The sequence below is a fragment of the Labeo rohita genome, chromosome 16 (assembly GCF_022985175.1).
Source record: "Labeo rohita strain BAU-BD-2019 chromosome 16, IGBB_LRoh.1.0, whole genome shotgun sequence".
In the NCBI taxonomy this organism is placed as follows: Eukaryota; Metazoa; Chordata; class Actinopteri; order Cypriniformes; family Cyprinidae; genus Labeo; species Labeo rohita.
The window spans coordinates 3,115,647-3,136,038 of record NC_066884.1 but is presented as its reverse complement, the minus strand read 5'-3'; the positions used below and the strand labels follow the sequence as shown (position 1 = coordinate 3,136,038).

General features: G+C 33.0%; 1 protein-coding gene across 1 annotated transcript in view; it reads left to right on the top strand.

Annotated features, from left to right (window-relative positions):
• iglon5 (IgLON family member 5) overlaps nucleotides 1-20,392 on the top strand; it is a 230,566-nt gene that overhangs the window by 199,903 nt on the left and 10,271 nt on the right. The window contains exons 4-7 of the mRNA XM_051130996.1: nucleotides 2,465-2,584; nucleotides 15,004-15,135; nucleotides 16,449-16,569; nucleotides 16,693-16,844. Of these exons, the coding sequence (XP_050986953.1) occupies nucleotides 2,465-2,584; nucleotides 15,004-15,135; nucleotides 16,449-16,569; nucleotides 16,693-16,844 (525 nt within the window). The remainder of the gene's footprint in view (nucleotides 1-2,464; nucleotides 2,585-15,003; nucleotides 15,136-16,448; nucleotides 16,570-16,692; nucleotides 16,845-20,392) is intronic.

Here is a 20,392-nt window from a genome sequence, read left to right as displayed (position 1 = left end):
TTTTTTCTTAGCATTATAGCATTATTACTCCAGTCTTCAGTGCTACATGAGTTTTCATGAGATTTGCCCATATAAATCACTTAATTAGTTTTTATATATATTTATTTATTTATTTATTTATTTATTTATTTATTTTTTGATAAATTGCAACCAGGTTTTTTAGGAGATTCTCCCACATACACTTAATATGCTCTGTTTTCTTTATGCAAAAGTCTTTTTCTTTCTTTCTTTCTTGTATCTTATTTTATTTTATTTTTTAATGTATATATTTGTTTTTTTATTTATTTTATTTTATTTGTTTTTTTGTGTGTTTGTTTGTTTTTATAAGATTCTCACACATACATCACTTAATATGCTTTTTCTTTTTGCAAAAATATTTTTTTCTTTCTTTTAATTTTTTTAAATGTATTTTATTTTATTATTTTATTTTATTTTATTTTTTTAATTTCTGATTCTCCCACATACATCACTTAATATGCTATTATTTCTTTATGCAAAATTTAATTTCTTTTTCTTTCTTTTTTCTTTTTCTTTCTTTCTTTCTTTCTTTCTTTCTTTCTTGCATCTTATTTACTTTTTAGTTTGTTTTAATGTATTTATGTTTTTTTGTTTGTTTTCATGAGATTTCCCCACATACATTGCTTAATATGCTTTATTTTCTTCTTGCAAAATATAATTTTCTTTCTTTCTTTCTTTCTTTTGTTTGTTTTATTTTTTATGTTATTTTTAAATGTATTTATTCTATTTTATTTTTATTTCTTTTATATCTGTTTATTATATTTTTTTATTTTGTTTTTAAATATTTTTATTTTTTAATTTATTTTAACATTTATTATGGTCATTCATAAATTGTTCTAATATGCTGATTTCATATTTTTGTGCAAACTGTGATTTCCACAAAAAACAGCATTTATTTGTAACATTATGCATGTTTTTACTATCACCTTTGATCAATTTAATGCATCGTTGCTAAATAAAAATATTAATTTATTAAAAAAAAAACTTCACAACCATCAGGAAAAAAATCTGAATGATAAAAAATACTCTAAACTGCAAGAAAAAAAATCTAAATTCCTGTATATAATGTCAAAATGACTGTTTTTATATTTTTATGTAAAATATCATTTCTTATTTATTTATTTATTTTTGAATTTGTGGTGAAATATGACAAGATTTTCATGAGATTTGCCCATACTTTACTTAATTTGGTTTGTAAATGCTGCATTTGAAAAAAAAAAAATGTTGCATATACATTTACAGTATGCCTCTATATGTATGGCCATTTTTTTTTTTTTTTTGTATCAAACCTACTATTTTTACCAATGTTGTACATAAAAATGCAATGCAATTTTGTTTAATGCAAAAAGCCCACACAGTATTTTATACTGCAGAAACAGTAGTAGCAGCATGCAGTTATGAATATAGTCTTAAGTGATTTACAGCTTCAATAATTACATTTACAACAGGGTGATAATTGTCAACATGTGCCATGATGATGTTCTTCCTGCCGTGGAGCTCATAAGAAACAACTGCGCAACATCTAAATGAACAATTCCTCTGACGCCGGCACCAAAGAAACAAGAGGGGCTGACACAGATGTAATCAGGATCAGAGGGGTGGTTATGCTCAGTAATCTTCCAGAAGGCCTTTTTGGTCGACCGCGGCGCGGGGCGGGACACGGGCCGTGCCGACTGTCACGTCAACGGCAACATGAGTAAGAGGTCCAGCCATCCAGACTGACGTGATTTATTGGCAGCGGACCGATCCGCTAATGGATTGCTCGCGTCCCTCCCTTTACTCCGACCCCGCTGGCTGAAAGTTGTCAATTGTTATGTATATCGTGCCATGCGCAGTGAATTTTCCTTGAAAATATCAAAGCGAAGACGTATGAAAAGGAGAGGAAGCGTGTTCAAAATGCATCTCAAGTACGTCGTTGGCCAACCGGCAGGCCAGAATCATCTCGCCAAACATTGGCTTTTATCTGCGGCGGCTTTGCAGACAGATGACCGTATTTGCTCGATACCATTGTGCCCTCAATTTTAGTCTTAGTGCGATATGAGCAAAAATAATTACACCCCCCAGTCACTCCTCCAACGGCAATGGATCCGCTTTGGTTTCAATCTTAAGTTCATCGTCGGAAGTATTTCGCCCCGTTAGAAACCTGAAAAATGTACTGCTTGAGAATGCCTCGCAGGCTAAATTTGTGGCCATCTTCATTAAAGCTCTGATCATAGGCCATTTAAATTCAAGGGCCGACTCATTATCCGTCCGGCATTATGCGTTGCCCTCTGCTTTTGGGAATTTAGGCCAAAACAGCTGATTGGAATCATTTATAAACCCTGAAACAAACAACACGTCTCCAGTAAATTTATTCGGATAAACTAAGGGTGATTTTTGACATCAGTTAAGGCGTTATATATTCACTCTCTTATTATTAAGCATAATTAAAATGTCTCTTTTGCAGTGCCGGCCCGGATAGTGAACATCTCGCAGGATAAATCCGTGAACGAAGGCGATGACGTCAGTCTTTTTTGCCTGGCGGTGGGCAGACCGGAGCCGACCGTCACCTGGAAGGACTTCAAATGTGAGTATCTTTGGTCTTTTATGTTTATTTTATACTGTGTGTGAAGGTCAAGTTATGCACATTGCATTGTGGGATGCTGTTTATGCAGCTTAGTGTGTTTTGAACTTTCGTTTTGGTGGAAATAAACAGGAATGCAAAGAAAATTATCATTACTATTAGCCATATTTTTATTTTGTTTACTGTAAAGTCTTGTTACTGTAATGGCAAAACCATACTAATATGTATAGAAAATAATAATTTATTATTTAAACCTAAAATTTAATTTATGCTGATAAATGGCATTGTTTGCAGCCTTTTTACTGCAATTGCTAAAATGGCAAAAACAAACAAAAAATCTCAGTGGTCCTAAAATATGCTTTGTTTTCTTCATGATTTTCGTTTATGCAAAACATTTATTTTTACATATATTTTATTTATGTACATTTTTAATTTAATTCTTTTTTCTTTTTTTTTTTTTGGTGGTGAAATATGACCAGGTTTTTGCTTGCTTTTTTCTGTTTGTTTTTTTTTTTGTTTGTTTGTTTTAATTAATATATTTATTTATTATTTAAGATTTTTGGATTAAATGTGACCAGGTTTACATTAGATTTTCTTTTCTTTTTTATGTAGAATATTTATATTTTTTGGGTTTTATTCATGAAAAATTTAAGTTTGTATTTTTTCCCATTTTGATTTTGTGGTAAAATGTTTTCATCACTTAATATGTGGTGCAAAATTTTATTAACTGTGATGCTAAATATTTATTTTTTATATATATGTTGTTTATGCTAAATTTAATAAATAAATACATTGATTTTGTGGTAAGAAGTTTCTCATGAGATTTAGCCACATCACTTAATATGTGATGCAAAATATTAATTAATTGTGATAAAAAAATATTCTTTTTTTTTAATGCAAAATGTTATTTATTTATTTATTTCCCTTTTGATATTGTGGTAAGAAGTTTTTCGTGAGATTAAGCCCCATCACTTAATATGTTTTTTTTTATATGTATTTTAGTTATGCAAAATTGTATTTATTTAATTTACTTTTGATTAAGTGGCAAAACTTTTTCATGAGATTTAGCCACATCACTTAATATGTGATGCAAAATGTGAATTAACTGTGATGCAAAATGTTTTTTAAAATATTTTTTAATGCAAAATGTAATTATTTATTTATCTTTGATTTTGAGGTAAAACGTTTTTCATGAGATTTAGCCACATCACTTAATATGTGATGCAAAATATTTATTTTTTTATATTTTATTAATGCAAAATTTAATTTATTTATTTATTTTTCCCTTTGGTTTTCTTTAGGCTTTTATGCAAAAACTGTTGCATGTAATTTTGTGCATGCATGCTATTTTTCCAATGTTTTCAGTCAAACTGTATTTTTTTAAATCAAAGCATATTCTGGCTATATACTTTACATTTTTACCAGGGTTGTACGGGTAGGGTATTTCATGCATAAAATGTGCGTACTGTAAACAATATACTGGAGTATAACAGTAGGAGTAGCATGCAATTATGAACTAGTCTTGGTGATTTACAGCTCAGATTTCATTATAAATAATTACAGCCACAACCAGGGTGATAATTGTCAATGTGCTATCATCATCTTTGTCACCATTATCGTTCCTGCCGCAATATTAATAATTACAGTTATCATTAACATACTATTTATAACTTTCATTATCATTGATATTAGCTGCTTTCATTTTGAGTGGTCGTAATGAAACGCGTAACAGGAGAGGGCATTTTTATTTAATCTTTCACGATTTGATTACAGGACAGTGGGGATCATCATTTACTGTCATTTATTTTCCAATTGCTCCTTAGTCCTTTAAAATCAACTCAAGAGTCCCTCTGCCTGGAAAGGGACCATCGTCACATGAATAGAGCAGCTGAGTTCGGATACTAAACCTCTAGTGTGTCCGTGTAGTGTACGCTTGCTATATCTGTGGGCTTATTGTACACATTCAAGAGATCCGGTCACAAATGGTCACCCGAGCACATCGTCTTTTACGCCCGCCATTCACAAGCATCTCAAATCCCTCCAGTGACCAGTTTTGAATCTTAGAAATGGTGTTGAGAACATGCCTGTGTCATATTTCTAAAGATTTTAGTTACAGATATACATTTTTTTCTTTTTTTCCTGTAAACTCTCAGTACTGTAATGCCAAAAATATTCCATAATATAAAAAATAATTATTTATTATTTAAATATACATGTATACATTATGGTTGTATCTGTTAATTTATGTAGAATTTTTTTTATGTATAATTATTTATGTGTGTATACAGTTTACAGTCAGTTGTTAAGAATAATCTGAAATATTGGTTTATGTCAAGTTAAAAATAAAAAGACATTTAAATATCAGAAAAAATTCAGAAACAATTATGTAATTTTTTTGTTTTGTTTTTTCAAAATAAAAATGTTATTTAAATTTTATTTATTAATATTTAACTTTATGTATTAGTTTTAATTTATTTCTATAAAATAAAATTATATTTATTTTATTAAAAATTTATATCTAATAAATAAATAAATAAATGTAAAAGTAAAATGATTTTATATATTACTATTTATTTTTTTCTGTTTAACTTTCAACAAATGATTATATATGTATGTGTGTTTGTGATATATGGTAAATTGAAATATCCAAAAATAAAAAAAAATTGTAAATATAAAAGTATATTTTTATTTTCCTTTATATATATATATATATATATATATATATATATATATATATATGTATGTAATTGTCGTGAAAATGCAAAATTAATTAATGTATTTACTTTTTTTTTTTTTTTTTAAATGTTATCTAAAAAAAGTTAAAAGTATAATCATTTTATATCTTACTACATATATTTTTTTCCTTTTAACTTCAGCAAACGATTATTTGTGTGTGGGGAATATGTGGTAAATTGTAATATCTAAAAATAATTTTTATTTTACATATTTTTTTTTTCTTTTTAATTTTCAAAGAGTTATTTATATATAAATAATTATAAATTTCAAAAAAACTTACTTAATGCAAAAAAAAAAAAAAATATATATATATATATATATATATATATATATATTTCTTTAACTTATTTGATGGAAATGTGTAATTGTCATAAAAATGTGTAATTGTGTAATGTGTAATTGTCATAAAAATGCAAAATAAAAATGTTTAAAATAATTATTTAAATTTATGTATTTAAACAAAATAAAAAAAAATTAAATATATGTGTGTGTGTATAATGTTTAAAATAATTTTTGAAATGTATGCAGTTTTTAAAATGCATTTAAAGTATTAGTTTTTTAATCTTATTTAGTTATCTGAGATGTGTTAGCTTTTAAACTTGTAGTTTAAACAATTAATTAATCCGAATGATTGATTTCCTGCCTGACGACAAAAAAATAAATGTTAAAAATTTAAATTTTAAAGATTCAAAGTTATTTTATACCATTTTTCCCTCTGAAATCTGAGCAAAAATAACCACACTGTGACATATACCATTATCATGATATAAAATTACTCCTACTCTGCATATAATTGAAGTCATAGCTTGTCTGCAGATCTTTCGGTCTGTGCTTTTCCCCACTCAGCACTTCCTCTGCACCTCATAACCCACCGGCACGGCAGAAATAAAGAGAGGGGCGTAAAGCGAGACAGAACGAGCCACATTGTTATTCAGCGCGAGTCGCTGCGGTGGAGCTATTGGTTGCCAGCAGCCGGGCGAGAAATTGGGCGTGTAGACTCGGCCAGAGAAACACAAAGCCATCTGGACCTGTACATCACACTGTAGGGAAGCAGACAGGGTGCGATGACATCACAATCACACACCTGACGTGCCGTTGACAGGTGACACGCCCACTCCGTCGATGCGACTAGCTTGCGGCGTACATGCATGTGTATGAGGATGGAAACGGCATCAATCATGCGTTCGACAGGTCGATTTCATCCATTAGACCGACCACCCACACGCATTCTGTCCAGTACGTGTTAACTAGCAGATCCAGGCATTTAGATGAATAACCTATGGAATAAATCCCACAAAGACGCATGCATGCTCATATTAGTGCCCACAGACAGACAGCTGGTTACAATGTCGTTCAAGGTGACACAAAAGATCATTTCAGTAGTGAGGCTTTTTTTCTGAGCCTCACAACCGATTTATTCGCATCTTATTGAATGTAGATCTAATCCTAACAGGATGATGGTTGATTCCTGTGAACACTGAGTACCTTTGTGCAGTCTAAACCCTCTCTAATGTGATTTCTGAAATATAGCTGCGTTATGAGATGCAGATTTGAATTGAGAATACCTTAAACCCTATAAAGCCTGCTGAAGATTTGATACACACATTTCTAAGGCCTCTAAATAATTAACATGATAAAACTTTGCTGAAAACCCAGAGTGACAACTGAATGTTTTGTTATTTTATGTACATAGTCTGCTATATTGTTGTAAATCTCATTGATTTACATTACAAGGATTTTTGTATGTTTTATTTATTTATTTATTTATAGGCCACATAAATATCAGCATCTGCCCCAGACTGCATATTATGCTCATTTTGAGCCTCTGAGTACAATTTTATTTTATTTTTTTGTTTTGTTTTTTGTTTTTTGTTGTTTTGTTTTTTTTTTGTTACATAAATATCAGCATCTACCCTAACTTGCATATTTATGATCATTTTGGGCCTCTGAATAAAAAATTGTATTTAATTTAATTTTATTTATTTTAATTTTTGGTGACGTAAATATCAGCATCTCCCCTAACTTGCATATTTAGGCTCATTTTGGGCCTCTGAATAAAATATTTTAATTTAATTTTATTTTATTTTATTTTATTTAATTTTATTTCATTTCATTTTTAATTATTTTTATTTTTTATTTGTTTGTGGTTACAGAAATATCAGTATCTGCCCCAAATTGCATATTTATGATCATTTTGAGCCTCTGAATATTTCATTTTATTTTATTTTATTTTATTTTTTGGTTATGTATATATCAGCTTCTGCCCCATATTGCATATTTATGCTCATTTTGGGCCTCTGAATAAAAGGTATTTATTTTATTTTATTTCATTGTCACATTAATATGAGCATCTGCCCAAAACAAAACAAAAAAATCTTTTCAGTTTGGGCCTCTAAATTAATTTTTTGTTTGTTTGTTTTGTTTTGGGTTTTTTTTTATCTATATTCCCAGTATATAATAGTCATAAAGCCTGATTTTATTGGGTTTTTTTATCTGAAGTTTCAATAAACCAGTTGTTTCTGACTATAATTTTATGTTAGGCTTTATAGGGTTAAATTCCAGTTGAATTCCCGAATTTAAATTGAGATAGTAAACAGAATGTAGAATGAATGTAACAAACAGATTTAAAATGAACTAAAATTCCAAAAAAATATAACTGTTATATAACTGTAATTTTTAACTTGACTAATAAAGCAAATTTGTCAGTGTAACAGAAATAGATGGATAGATACTTGACCCCGTGACCTTTGTTTTTGTTTCTTTTAGGGTTTTGGTTTTTTTTGCATTATTTAACATGTATCTAGATCTTGTAGGCATCATTGTTTCCATCCAGCCAATCGAATGTGTTTCTAAAGCAGATTTTGTCATTTCACTGATATTTTCCAGCTGCAGCAGAGCACAAATGCGTCTGGCCACATGGGAATGCGTTTGTCACAACTGTGAGAAATAAATACAAATAGCGTCTACTTAGTAAGCATCTCAGCTCAAAGCGCATGAGACGTACCAGTCTCTTTACCTGTAAACCCTCTTTGTCAGGATAAGATGATTTTTGTCCCCCTCAGCGGGTTGAAGCGGGTGCTCAGAAGGCCTGACGAAGATGTCACGGGGGAACGATATTTATTACGCTAATGGAATGAGTGAATAACATTGCTGTAAACCCTAGCGTGCGCTCGGTCGGTGGCGTCGGCAGGTGCAAATAATCCTCTCCAGTTCAGTAGCTGTGCTAATAATCCTCCGGAATAATCTTCAATTAGAAAAGGTGCAGAATTTGTGGAATCAAGTCCCGGCGGTTGTGAATTAAAAGGTGTGCGGTTGCCATTGTGTTTTCTGTCTCTCCACTGACTGAAGCCAGAGAAAAACTACTAAGAAGTGGATTATTCTGGTTGACACAGGGATTTTTGTGTGCCGTTCTGACTGTTATATATGGAAATGGTTGCACAAGAAAGCAAGCATGAATCTATGGAAGCTTGTTTACACCACGGGATAAAAAATAAAAAACATAATTGCAACATTTTATTTCACAGTTCTGATTTGTTTCACGCAATTCTGATACAAAGAAGTCAAAATAGCAGGATATAAACTCACAGTTCTGAGACAAAAAGATTGTGAGATATAAACTTGTAATTGTGAGAAAGTCAGAATGGTGAGATATAAATTTGCACTTTGACTTTTGTCTCACAATTGTTTATATCCTGCCATTTGGACTTTTTTCTATCAGTTGAGTTTTTCGCACAATTCTGACTTTCATCTCGCAAAAGCAAGTTCATATCTTGCAATTCTGACTAATTTCTTGCAGTTTGCAAGATTATCACAATTATGACTTAATTATGACTTTTTTTGTCGCAGATGTGAGTTTACATCTCAAAATTGTCTTTTTTTTTTGCTCACAACTGAGTTTATATCCTGCAATTCTGACTTTTTTTTTTTTTTTTTGCAGTTTGTGAGTTTATCTCGCAATTATTACTTTTTTGTTGCAAATGTGGGGTCGGCAATTGTGAGTTTATATCCCGCAATTGACTTTTTCTCGCAAATTTGAGTTTATATGTCTCAATTGTCTTTTTTTGTTTGTTTGTTTAAATTGTGCAATTCTGACTTTTTTTTGCAAATGCAAGTTTATATCTTGGAATTCTGACTGTTTTTCACAGTTTGTGAGTTTATCTCGCAATTATGACTTTTTTCTCACAAATGTCAGTTTACATCTCACAAATGTTTTTCTCACAGTTGTGAGTTTATATCCCACAACTGACTTTTTTCTTGCAAATGTGATTTTTCTCTCACATTTTTTTTTGTCCCTTTTGCTTTTTCCTGCAATTTTGACTTTTATTTGCAAATGTGAGTTTATATGTTGCAATTTTGACTTTTCTCACACATGAGAGTTTACATCTCACAATTAGTTTTTCTCACAGTTGTGAGTTTATATCCTGCAATTTATATTTGCGAGTTTATATCTTGCAATTTTGACTTTTTCTCGCAAATGCAAGTTTACATCTTACAGTTCTTTTTTTTCCCCACAGTTGAGATTATATCCTGCAATTCTGAATTTTTCTCCCAATTGTGAGTTTGTATCTTGCAGTTCTGAATTGCAAACGTGAGTTTATATTTTGCCATTTTGACTTTTCTCGCAAAAGCAAGTTGATCTCAGAATTGTCTTTTTTTCACAATTGAAAGTTTATATCCTGCATTTCTGTGCAAAAAGTCAGAATTGCGAGTTTTGTCAAAATTGCGAGATATAAACTTGTAATTGAGAGAAATAAAGTCAGAATGGTGAGATATAAACTTGCACTTTGACTTTTTTTTTCCTCGCAATTGTGAGTTTATATCTTGCAATTTGGACTTTTTTTGATCAATTGTGAATTTATCTCATAAATTTTGGGGGTTTTTTTCTCAATTGCGAGATTAAATCTCACAGTTCTGACTTTTTTCGATCAGTTGAGAGTTTATGTCCCAAAATTCAGGCTTTCTTCTGTATTTTGCAATTCTGACTTTTTTCTCACAGTTTCCAAGTTTCTCACAATTATGACTTTTTTTCACAAAAAGTTTATCTTGCAATTATGACTATTCTCACAATTGTAAGTTTATATTGTGCAATTGATTTTTTTCGCAGATGCGAGTTTACATGTCACGATTGTCTTTTTTTTCACAATTAAATGTAAATCCTGCATTTCCGACTTTTTTCTTGCATATGAGATTTTATCGCGCAATTCTGTCTTTTTTCTCGCAGTTTATGTGTCGATTGATCTAATAAGACTGATCTGTCACGACACATTAAAGAGCCACAAAACAGTATTTATTGTTTGAATTCCTTAAAAATGACATTTTAAAGCTGAGACCTTGTTTTATACCAGAAGTAACCTGCTCTATCTTGTCTGTCGGCATGTTGTCAGTTTCCCCTTTGCTACGTGATTTTTTTTTTTTTTAACTGCGTGAGAACATGACGTGTAGTGTGAGAATGGCATTGTTTGTCAGACATAGCAACAGTAACTATGGAGAGCAGGTTTTTGCGAAGAGTTAGTTGCGAGTTTATCTCACAATTCTAACTTTTTCTTGTAATTGCAAGTTTATATCTCACAATTCTGGCTTTTCTCACAACTGCCCAAGTTTGTAACTCACAATTGTTTTTTATCACTCTATTATGAGAAAAAGTCAGGATTGCAAGATGTGTACTTGCAATTACAAGAGAAAAGTCAGAGTTGTGAGATAAAAAATTGCAGTTACATTTTTTATTTGTATTCTGTGGCAGAAGTGAGCCTCCGTATGTACCCGTTCTCGCTGTCATCGTTGTACTAATAACAACCACTTTCGTCAAACAGAGGCGAATCCACCCTTGTCCTTGTTATTACAGATTTGTGTTGTTGTCTGTTTCGTCTCGCTAAAGGGGAAGAAGTGCCTTAGAGGTGCGAGACAGTCTTTTTGTAGTTCACAATGGCCGGTAAATAAAGCTCAGTGACGCATTACCCAACACACGTTCTGTGATGTTTATCCGAGAGCGACGCAGACTCCAGTTTCTTATCAGAGCCTTTCAGTTTAATCCACGGACCGTTTGTCACTCGCCTCCGCTCTTGTTAAATAAATAAATTTTATTCTGTTGAAATTAATTTTAATCAAGGTGAAGTATGTGGTTTCTGCTCCACTGGAAGCACCAAACAAATCTGCAAACATAAGTAGGAAAGGAAATTCATCGCATGTGTTTGAGTTTGAAGTCTGAAGGTTATAGAAGTGTAGCTTGAGTAGAGATGTGAAAACTGAAGGTTATATAAGGCCTGTGCCTTTTGACAGCAGCAATTAAATATGATATGTGGTTGCAGTAGTTTTGTGTAGTTGCTAGGTAGTTGTTAAGGTATTTTGAGGGGTTGCTAGGGTGCACATTTGCTAATGTGCTCTGTATGATTTCTGACATGTTGCTAAGGTCCTCTGAGTGGTTGCTAAGCAGTAGCAAAGAGGAGGCATTAGATAGACAGAAAGACAGTCTTCCGTTCAATGTGCTTGTTAAGACATTGCTAGATGATTGCTGAGGTGTTTGGATTGGTTGCTCCAATGTTTCTAGAGCAATGCTTAGAATAAGGTGTGTTCAGTAATTTCTAAAATGTTGCTACGGAGTTGCTAAGGTGTTCGAAGTGGTTGAAACGCTGTTGCTAAGGTGTTTCGAGGTTGCTAGGTTCTCTAAATTGTTTCTAGTCATTTGCTAAAAGGTTTTTGGAGTCGTTGCTTAGATGTTGCTAGGTTCTGAATTGTTGATTGGGAGTTGCTAAGAAGTTCTAACTGGCTTATAGGCTGTTGCTAGGTTCTGAGTTGTTACTAGGGAGTTGCTAAGCAGTTGCTAAGATGTTCTAACTTGTAGGCTGTTGTTAAGGTGTTTTAAATAGTTGCTTAAATGTTGTTTCTAGGGAGTTGCTACAGTAGGTGGTTGCTAAGATGTTTTGATTGGTTGCTACAGTGTTAGAGCAATGCTTAGAATAAGGTATATTCAATAATTTCTAAAATGTTGCTAGGGAGTTGCTAAGGTGTTCTAAGTGGTTGAAACGCTGTTGCTAAGGTGTTTCGAGGTTGCTAGGTTCTCTAAATTGTTGCTAGTCACTTGCTTAAAGGTATTTGGAGTCGTTGCTTGGATGTTGCTAGGTTCTGAATCATTGCTAGGGAGTTGTTAAGAAGTTCTAACTGGCTTATAGGCTGTTGCTAAGGTGTTTGGAGTGGTTGCGAGTTTCTGAGTTGTTACTAGGGAGTTGCTAAACAGTGGCTAAGATGTTCTAACTTGTAGGCTGTTGTTGGAGTTGCTATGCAGTTGCTAAAAAGTTGGTTTATAGGTTGTTGCTAAGTTCTTTTGAGTGGTTGCTAGGTTCTAAGTTGTTGCTAGGTAGTTGCTAAGGTGTTCTAAATTGTTTGTAGGCTGTTGCTAAATTCTAAATTCTTGCTTGCTTGATTCTAAATTGTTGCTTAGTTGTTTTGATTGGTTGCTACAGTGTTAGAGCAATGCTTAGAATAAGGTATATTCAATCATTTCTATAACGTTGCTAGGGAGCTGCTAGGTGGTTGCTAAGGTGTTCTAAGTGGTTGAAATGCTGTTGCTGTTTTTCGAATGGTTGAATGGTTAGGGAGTTTCTAAGAAGTTCTAACTGGCTTATAGGCTGTTGCTAAGGTGTTTGGAGTGGTTGCTAGTTGCTGAGTTGTTACTAGGGAGTTGCTAAGATGTTCTAACTTGTAGGCTGTTGTTAAGGTGTTTAAAATAGTTGCTTAAATGTTGTTTCTAGGGAGTTGCTACATTAGGTGGTTACTAAGATGTTCTAAGTGGTTGCAAGGCTGTTGCTAAGGTATTTCAAGTGGTTGCTTGAATGTTGCTAGGTTCTAAATTGTTGCTATGGAGTTGCTAGGCAGTTGGTAAAGTTTTAACTGGTTTATAGGCTGTTGCTAAGATGTTTTGAGTGCTTAATAGGTTCTGAGTTGTTGCTAGGCAGTTGCTAAGAAGTTCTAACTTGTTTGTAGGATGTTGCTAAGCTGTTTTAAATAGTTGCTAAAAAGTTGTTGCTAGGTGGTTGCTAAGCTGCTCTATGTAGTTGCTAAGCTGTTGTTTAGGTGTTTCGAATAGTTGCTAGGATGTTGCTAAGTCTTAAACTGTTGCTAGGCATGCTTGGTAATTGCTAAAAATTTCTAACTGGTTGCTGTAGGTTTGTAGGGGGGTTTGAGTGGTTCAAAGCGGTTGCTAGGGAGTTACTAAAAAGTTCTAACTGGTTTATAGGCTGTTGCTAAGGTGTTTGGAGTGGTTGCTAGGTTCTGACTTCTGAATCCTCTGCTAGGATTTTCTAACTTGGTTGTAGGCTGTTGCTAAGGTGTTTTAAATAGTTGCCAAAATGTTGTTGCTAGGTGGTTACTAAAGAGTTCTAAGTGGTTGCAAGTCTAAAGGATTTTGAGTGGTTGCTTGGATGTTGCTAAGTTTTAGATTGTTGCTAGGGAGTAGCTAGGCAGTTGTTAAAGTTCTACTAGTTTATAGGCTTCTGCTAAGGTGTTTTGAGTGGTTTCTAGGAAGTTGCTAAGAGGTTGTAACTTGTTTGTTGACTGTTGTTAAGGTATTTTGAGTGGTTGCTAGGTTTGTAGGCTGTTGTTAAGGTGTTTGGAGTGGTTTCTAGGTTCTGAGTTGTTGCTAGGGAGTTGCTAAGACATTCTAACTGGTTTTCAGGCTGTTGTTAAGGTGTTTGGAGTGGTTGTTAGATTTTGAGTTGTTGCTAAGAAGTTCTGACTTGTTTATAGGGTGTTGCTAGATTGTTACTCGTGTTTTAAACTGGTTGCAAGGCTGTTGCTAAGATGTTTTGAGTGGTTTCTTGGATGTTGCTAAGTTCTAGATTGTTGCTAGGCAGTTGTTAAAGTTCTAACTGGTTTATAGGGTATTGCTAAGGTGTTTTGAATACTTGATAAGATGTTGTTCCTATGAAGTTTCTAGACGATTAGTGAGGAGTTCCAAGCGGTTTTCAGGCTGTTGCTAAGGTTTTGAGTGGTTACTAAGCAGTTGCTTAGAAGTCAAGCATGTAAATAGGAAGTGTAAAGTTACTGAATAATGTGAAAAAAGTAAACAAAGAATTTTATATAAAATATAACATGTTGGCCATCTATTGCAATGTTTTTTGAGTGGTTGCTAGGATGTTGCTTCTAAGATGTTCCGTAGTTGCTATGCAGTTGCTAGGCAGTTATCTAAGAAGTTCTAAATCGTTGTTAGGCAGCTTTTTTATATTTATAAAAACAGATGACAGTTCTATCTAGTGCCACTAGTGGTTCAGCAATGACACACTTCACCTTGAAGACTGTTGAAGTAAACCTTTAGGCATCGGGTGAAATTTAAAACTGATGAAATCGTTTAGTCGTCTTAGAGGAGGCAGTGCAGTGGCTAAAGATCAGTGAATTCCTGTGCCACCATTGCGCTCCAGGGCAAGACATTCAACAGCCTGTTACTCCAGCAGTTCTGTCCCTTGTGGTCCACCGACCGAAAGTCGCTTCGGATAAAAAGCGTCCGCTACATGATGAATAAGGAGAGTCGTTCCCGTGGTTCCTGCTGCCATGTCCTCAGGCCTTTTTTGTTCGCCATGACAATGTGGAACAATGCCGCTGCTTCTGGAACACCTACCAACCCAATTACGCTCACGTATGACATTGTGCGCCACGGCGCTGGTATTCAATCACCCTCTCGTCTTTTGTCTTCACAGACGGCCTCATGAGCGAAGGCGAATTTTTGGAAATCACAGAAATCAAGCGGCATCAAGCCGAGGAATTTGAATGCATCACCAACAACGGCGTGGCGCCGCCAGACACGCGCCGCGTCAAGGTCACAGTCAACTGTAAGTCGAGCCGCTCTGCTCCTGTCAGCAACTCACTTTGACATCCTAATGAGATTGTTGGGAGCGTTTCAAAACACTCTGTGATTGAGTAATGGAAGCATAAATTGGATTGAGATCAGCCGCCTATAGAATTAAACTCTTTATCTTTTCATCATCTCCTCTCATCTCCGCAGGGTTTAAAGAACTTGAGTAATTGTACTTCATTATTGTATTTAAGCTATTTCAGGGAATCCCTGCTGTGCTTGAGTACAGTAGAAAATTACCTTTAAAGTATAATTTTTTTTTAAAAGAAATTATTAATTTGATTTAGCAAGGATGCATTACATTAAACGTGACAGTTCGTAAGACATTTATGTTTCAAAAGATTTCTGTTTTAAGTAAATAATGCTCTTTTGAACTTTCTATTCATCAGTTGAAAAAAAAATCACATTTTCCACAAAAATATTAAGCATATTAAAATGATTTCTGAAGGATTATGTGACAAGACTTGAGTAATGATGCTGAAAATTGAGTTTGGTCACAGAAATAAATTACATTTGAAAATAGATTCAAATACAAAACAATTCATTTAAATTGTAATAATATTTTACAATATTTATTGTATTTTGATCATATAAATGCAGTCTTTGTAGACTTACTGACCCCAAACTTGTGAACAGTAATAGTTATATATTTACATAAATATATTCTCTGCAAATCATCTTAGTCTAATTTTTATAAAAATTATATTTTTGCCTTGCTTTCCAGTAAAATATCTAAACATGTTTCAGAAAATACAGCTATCAAGAGAATATTTATTGAAATAATTTTATTTTTTCTGACTTTTTTAAGCATACACCTTGTAAACTTTTATAGGATTTATGCTTTTAAAAAATAAAGTTATTAATTAATGTATTTATTTATTACTCGATTAATTATTTACTTGAAAATAATAGTAATAATTCTAATAATAATGCATGTCTTCTGCAGTCTCCCATACTTTTAGAAAGTTTGTGCATCCGTTTATTGACAAAATCTCCTCTGCATTTTGTTTTTTTATTATGCAATTTAAGAAAAGCTTAAAATTTGCTTTTTAAAGCAATATAAACAATGTTAGTACCATTAAAAGCATGCAAGAACATTTTGCATGATTCTAACATGATCATTTTGACTTTAAAGGAACATGTAGTTAGCAAAAAACTTCCCGGTTGCAGGTTTGAAATTACATGATGCTGAGATCATCTCATTATTTTCTCATTTTTTAATGAATTATTGCTTTAATTGAATAATAAGTTCTAACGCTTGACTTTTGTACACTGCCGTTTGGTTTTTAGATCCACCAGTAATCACAGATGTAAAGAACATGCCCGCCCAGCTGGGAAAAACTGCAATCTTGCGCTGTGAGGCTATGGCGGTGCCCACCGCGTCCTTTGAATGGTACCGGGATGACCGAAGGTAAGCTAACATTAGCAAAGCGAGCAAAACAGACGGTGTGAACCACAGGAAGCGGCACATACCGGGTTTACGTGACAACTCGCATACCCTAACGTGTGATCTGTCGTATTGCTTTTTTCTCAGGCCGGTAGAGAATGATAACACGCTGAAGATTAAAAACGAGAAGACACGTTCCCTGCTGCTCTTCACCAACGTCACAGAAAAACACTTTGGCAACTACACCTGTTTTGCCTCCAACCGCCTTGGGGCTTCCAATGCCAGCATGTTACTCTTCAGTGAGTACCTTATTCCACTCAAACTCTGCAGCGCTTGCTTTTGTGCTCTCGAAACATTCGTAAATCTACAAAGGCATAAAGTCAAGGATAAATAAACACCCTGCAGGAAGTGACTTTCCACTGTACAAAATAAGTGAATGTGCAATTCTCACTCCCCCAGGCTAGTTTTCACGTCGAGCTTCGCCGTAGACAGATAATAGCGACGTGTCCACTGATGGCACTTGAAAGTAAACGGTCTTGTACTGTGTGCTCAGCAAAGTGCATCGTTTTCACCCTTTTTAATAATGCATAACTTGAACAAACTCCAGCTGCAGCGTGAAGCGTTTGAAGCAGTTTGTGATTTATGACACACATAGACAATGTACACGACTGCTGCCTTGCTGGGAACAATTCATGCATAAGCTTGAATGTTTCTGAATTTAATTTAATTGTAAATAAGTGACAATTTTATTTCTCCTTTTTACTTCTTCATTAAACCAGTGCATTAGAAACAAAGAGCAAATATGTGTTTTAGGTGTGAAATCAATGCGTTATGTTGCATTTGAACATTTTGAATGTTCTCCGAAATGTAAAAAACATTTATTCTTGGTTATGCAAATGTTAGAGAAAACATTAAGGGATTAGTTCACTCCAGAATTAAAATTTGCTGATGATTTACTCACCCACTTATCATCCAAGATCATGTCTTTCTTTCTTCAGTCGTAAAGAAATAGTTTTTGAGGAAAACATTTCAGGATTTTTCTCCATATAATGGACTGATATGGTGCCCCGAGTTCAAATTTCCAAAATGCAGTTTAAATGCATTTTGCATGCAGCTGAGGAATAAGGGTCTTATCTATTGAAACGATTGGTCATTTTCTAAAAAAGTGTTACATTTCTATACTTTTTAACCACAAATGTTCATCTTGCACTAATTCTGCGATTGCCTTCAAATTATTAAGTAAATAATAATTTAAAAAAATAAGTTAAGTGAATTGTCAAGTTCACTTAACTTATTGTTTTAATTATCATGTACTTAATAACCCAACAGGTTTCCTCAGTTTTTTTAAGTTATGTCAATTTGTCAATAGTATTTAGTATTTTTGAATGTATTCTGAAATGGTTTAAAAGCATTTTCCTACCTTTTCCTACAGAAAAAAATGTTCTTAGAACATTATTTTAAATGTTACTTGTTTCAGAATGTTCAGAGAACATTCAAAAGTAACATTCCCACACTGTTTACAAAACTATAAAATGGAACACTCATAACCAAGAAAGAATGTTTTTTAAATAATTAAAAAAAAAACATTCAAAAATAACCTTTTCGTAACTCATTGGAAACATTAGCAAAGCAAAAAAAGAATTAACATTCAAAAGTAATATTCCCATAATGTTTCACATAACCAAGAAAAACATTTAGTAAGTAAAAAACAAGCAGTAAGTGATAATGTTTAAAAAAATAACATCGGAAGAATGTTCAACTAAAATGCTTTAGAAGAAACATTAATGCTTTTGTTATTAAAACCCAGACAACTTTCCATTTACAAAGCTTTAAAAACCCTACTGACTGATGTTTCAGTGCACTTCCCGCAAATGGAAAAAATAAAGGGTCTCAATTAAATATGTGCAGTTTCACGTAATTAGTGCAAATTGTCACATGACCAGAGCAGTTTAATTCCTGTTTGCACCTTGAGAAGATGATGGTTGCATCAAAGCTCCAAAACAAAAGGCTAGCAAAGTATATTAACATAAAGATATGACAAAGATTTTTGGCACACATCATCTTTAAGGTGTCTTGTATTAATATATGAATTCACATATGTGACCCTGGACTACAAAACCTCTTTTGTAGCAATATCCAAAAATACATTGTGTGGGTCAAAATTATTGATTTTTCTTTTATGCCAAAAATCATTAGGAAATTAAGTAAAGATCAAGTTCCATGAAGATATTTTGTTAAATCCCTACTGTAAATATATCAACACTTATTTTTTGATTAGTAATATGCATTGCTAAGAACTTCATTTGGACAACTTTAAAGACGATTTTCTCAATATTTAGATTTTTTTGCACCCTCATATACTGAAATAGTTGTATCTCGGCCAAATATCATTCTATCCTAACAAATCATACATCAATGAAAAGCTTATATATTCAGCTTTCTGAAGATGTATACATCTCAATTTCGAAAAATTGACCCTTATGGTTTTGTGGTGCAGGGTCACATATATTCAGTTTCGTTAAGTGTGGTCATAGAATGAGTAAACGTGTTGATGTTCACAATAGTGAGCGGTGGTACAACAGTGAATTTTTATACATGTAAATTGCAGTTAATCGTGAAAATTGCACTAAAATGTTGCAATAATAAAATAATGCACTAATTAAAAGTTCAAATGTTACAAATAAGTATAATACTGGTAGCATTAATATAAAGATTTGATGATATATTTTACAAAAAGTAACAATTTTAAAATATGTTGCTGGTTGTATTTTATCAGTATTCCTATCAGTGTTGCATAAGGGTTTTTTATGCATAATAGTAATCCTAGAATGTGATCAAACAGTTTAAAATAGCTAGGATAGAACAATTGCAGCAATATGTTAATTTAGCATACACATTATCCCACCGGTCACAATTGTTCACACACGTTTCCAAAAAATATATATATATATATTATTAATGATTATTTCACAGGGTTACTAATCACACATCATTTGGATATTTTCATGTCTGGGAAAAATTTAGGATTAAACGGGTTAATGTTACTGGAAAAACATTTGTTTATACCTTTAAGAGAACCTTACCAGAACATTAGCCAGAGTTTTGAGAGCATTCCCTGTTAGCTGGTGCACAGAATGTGTACTGAAGCGCACATTCACAATTTCAAATGAATTACGATCAGTCTAACACAACTTGAAGGCTGCGTAAGAGTTTGTTAAAGTTTGTTGTGCCCAAAGTGTTTATTAACTGAATTAATGTTCTACAGCAGATCTTTTGTCCACTGCAGAGCATCAATGTCAAGTAATAGAGGAGTCCTACAAAACATGTGCTTTGAGCATTTACTGAAAGCTTCCATTGTCAGATTGTAAAATGTCTGAAAATAGTTCATCTCTTATAGCTCTGCTTTATTGAAAAAAAAACCTCAGGGATTTTTAAAAATCCAGGGCTGAATGAAACAACAAGGACATGATAACAAATCACATGAACACTACAGATTTCCTTGTACTAGAGCATTTTCACTGGTGTTTTCTAAATAATGTATATTATTATATCATTTTTTAATGGACAGAGAGACTATTTGTTTAATGCACTAGCGCTTGCGGCAATAATCGAGCAGCTTATTTTAGTGATAAAGCAGGAATCCCATGAAAACATTTCACCGTAAGATTGAAAGAAATAAGAAACTATATTGTGCATAAAGAAAATGAACCCTGTTAAGATTTTTTCTGCATATGCATTATTTTCATGACAGTTAAGCATGTTTTTCCCCCAAAGTTCTCATTAGTGTAATGATTTCTTTTAAGTTTTCTTTATAACTCCCATTATTCTCAATGGTGATTCTCATTAC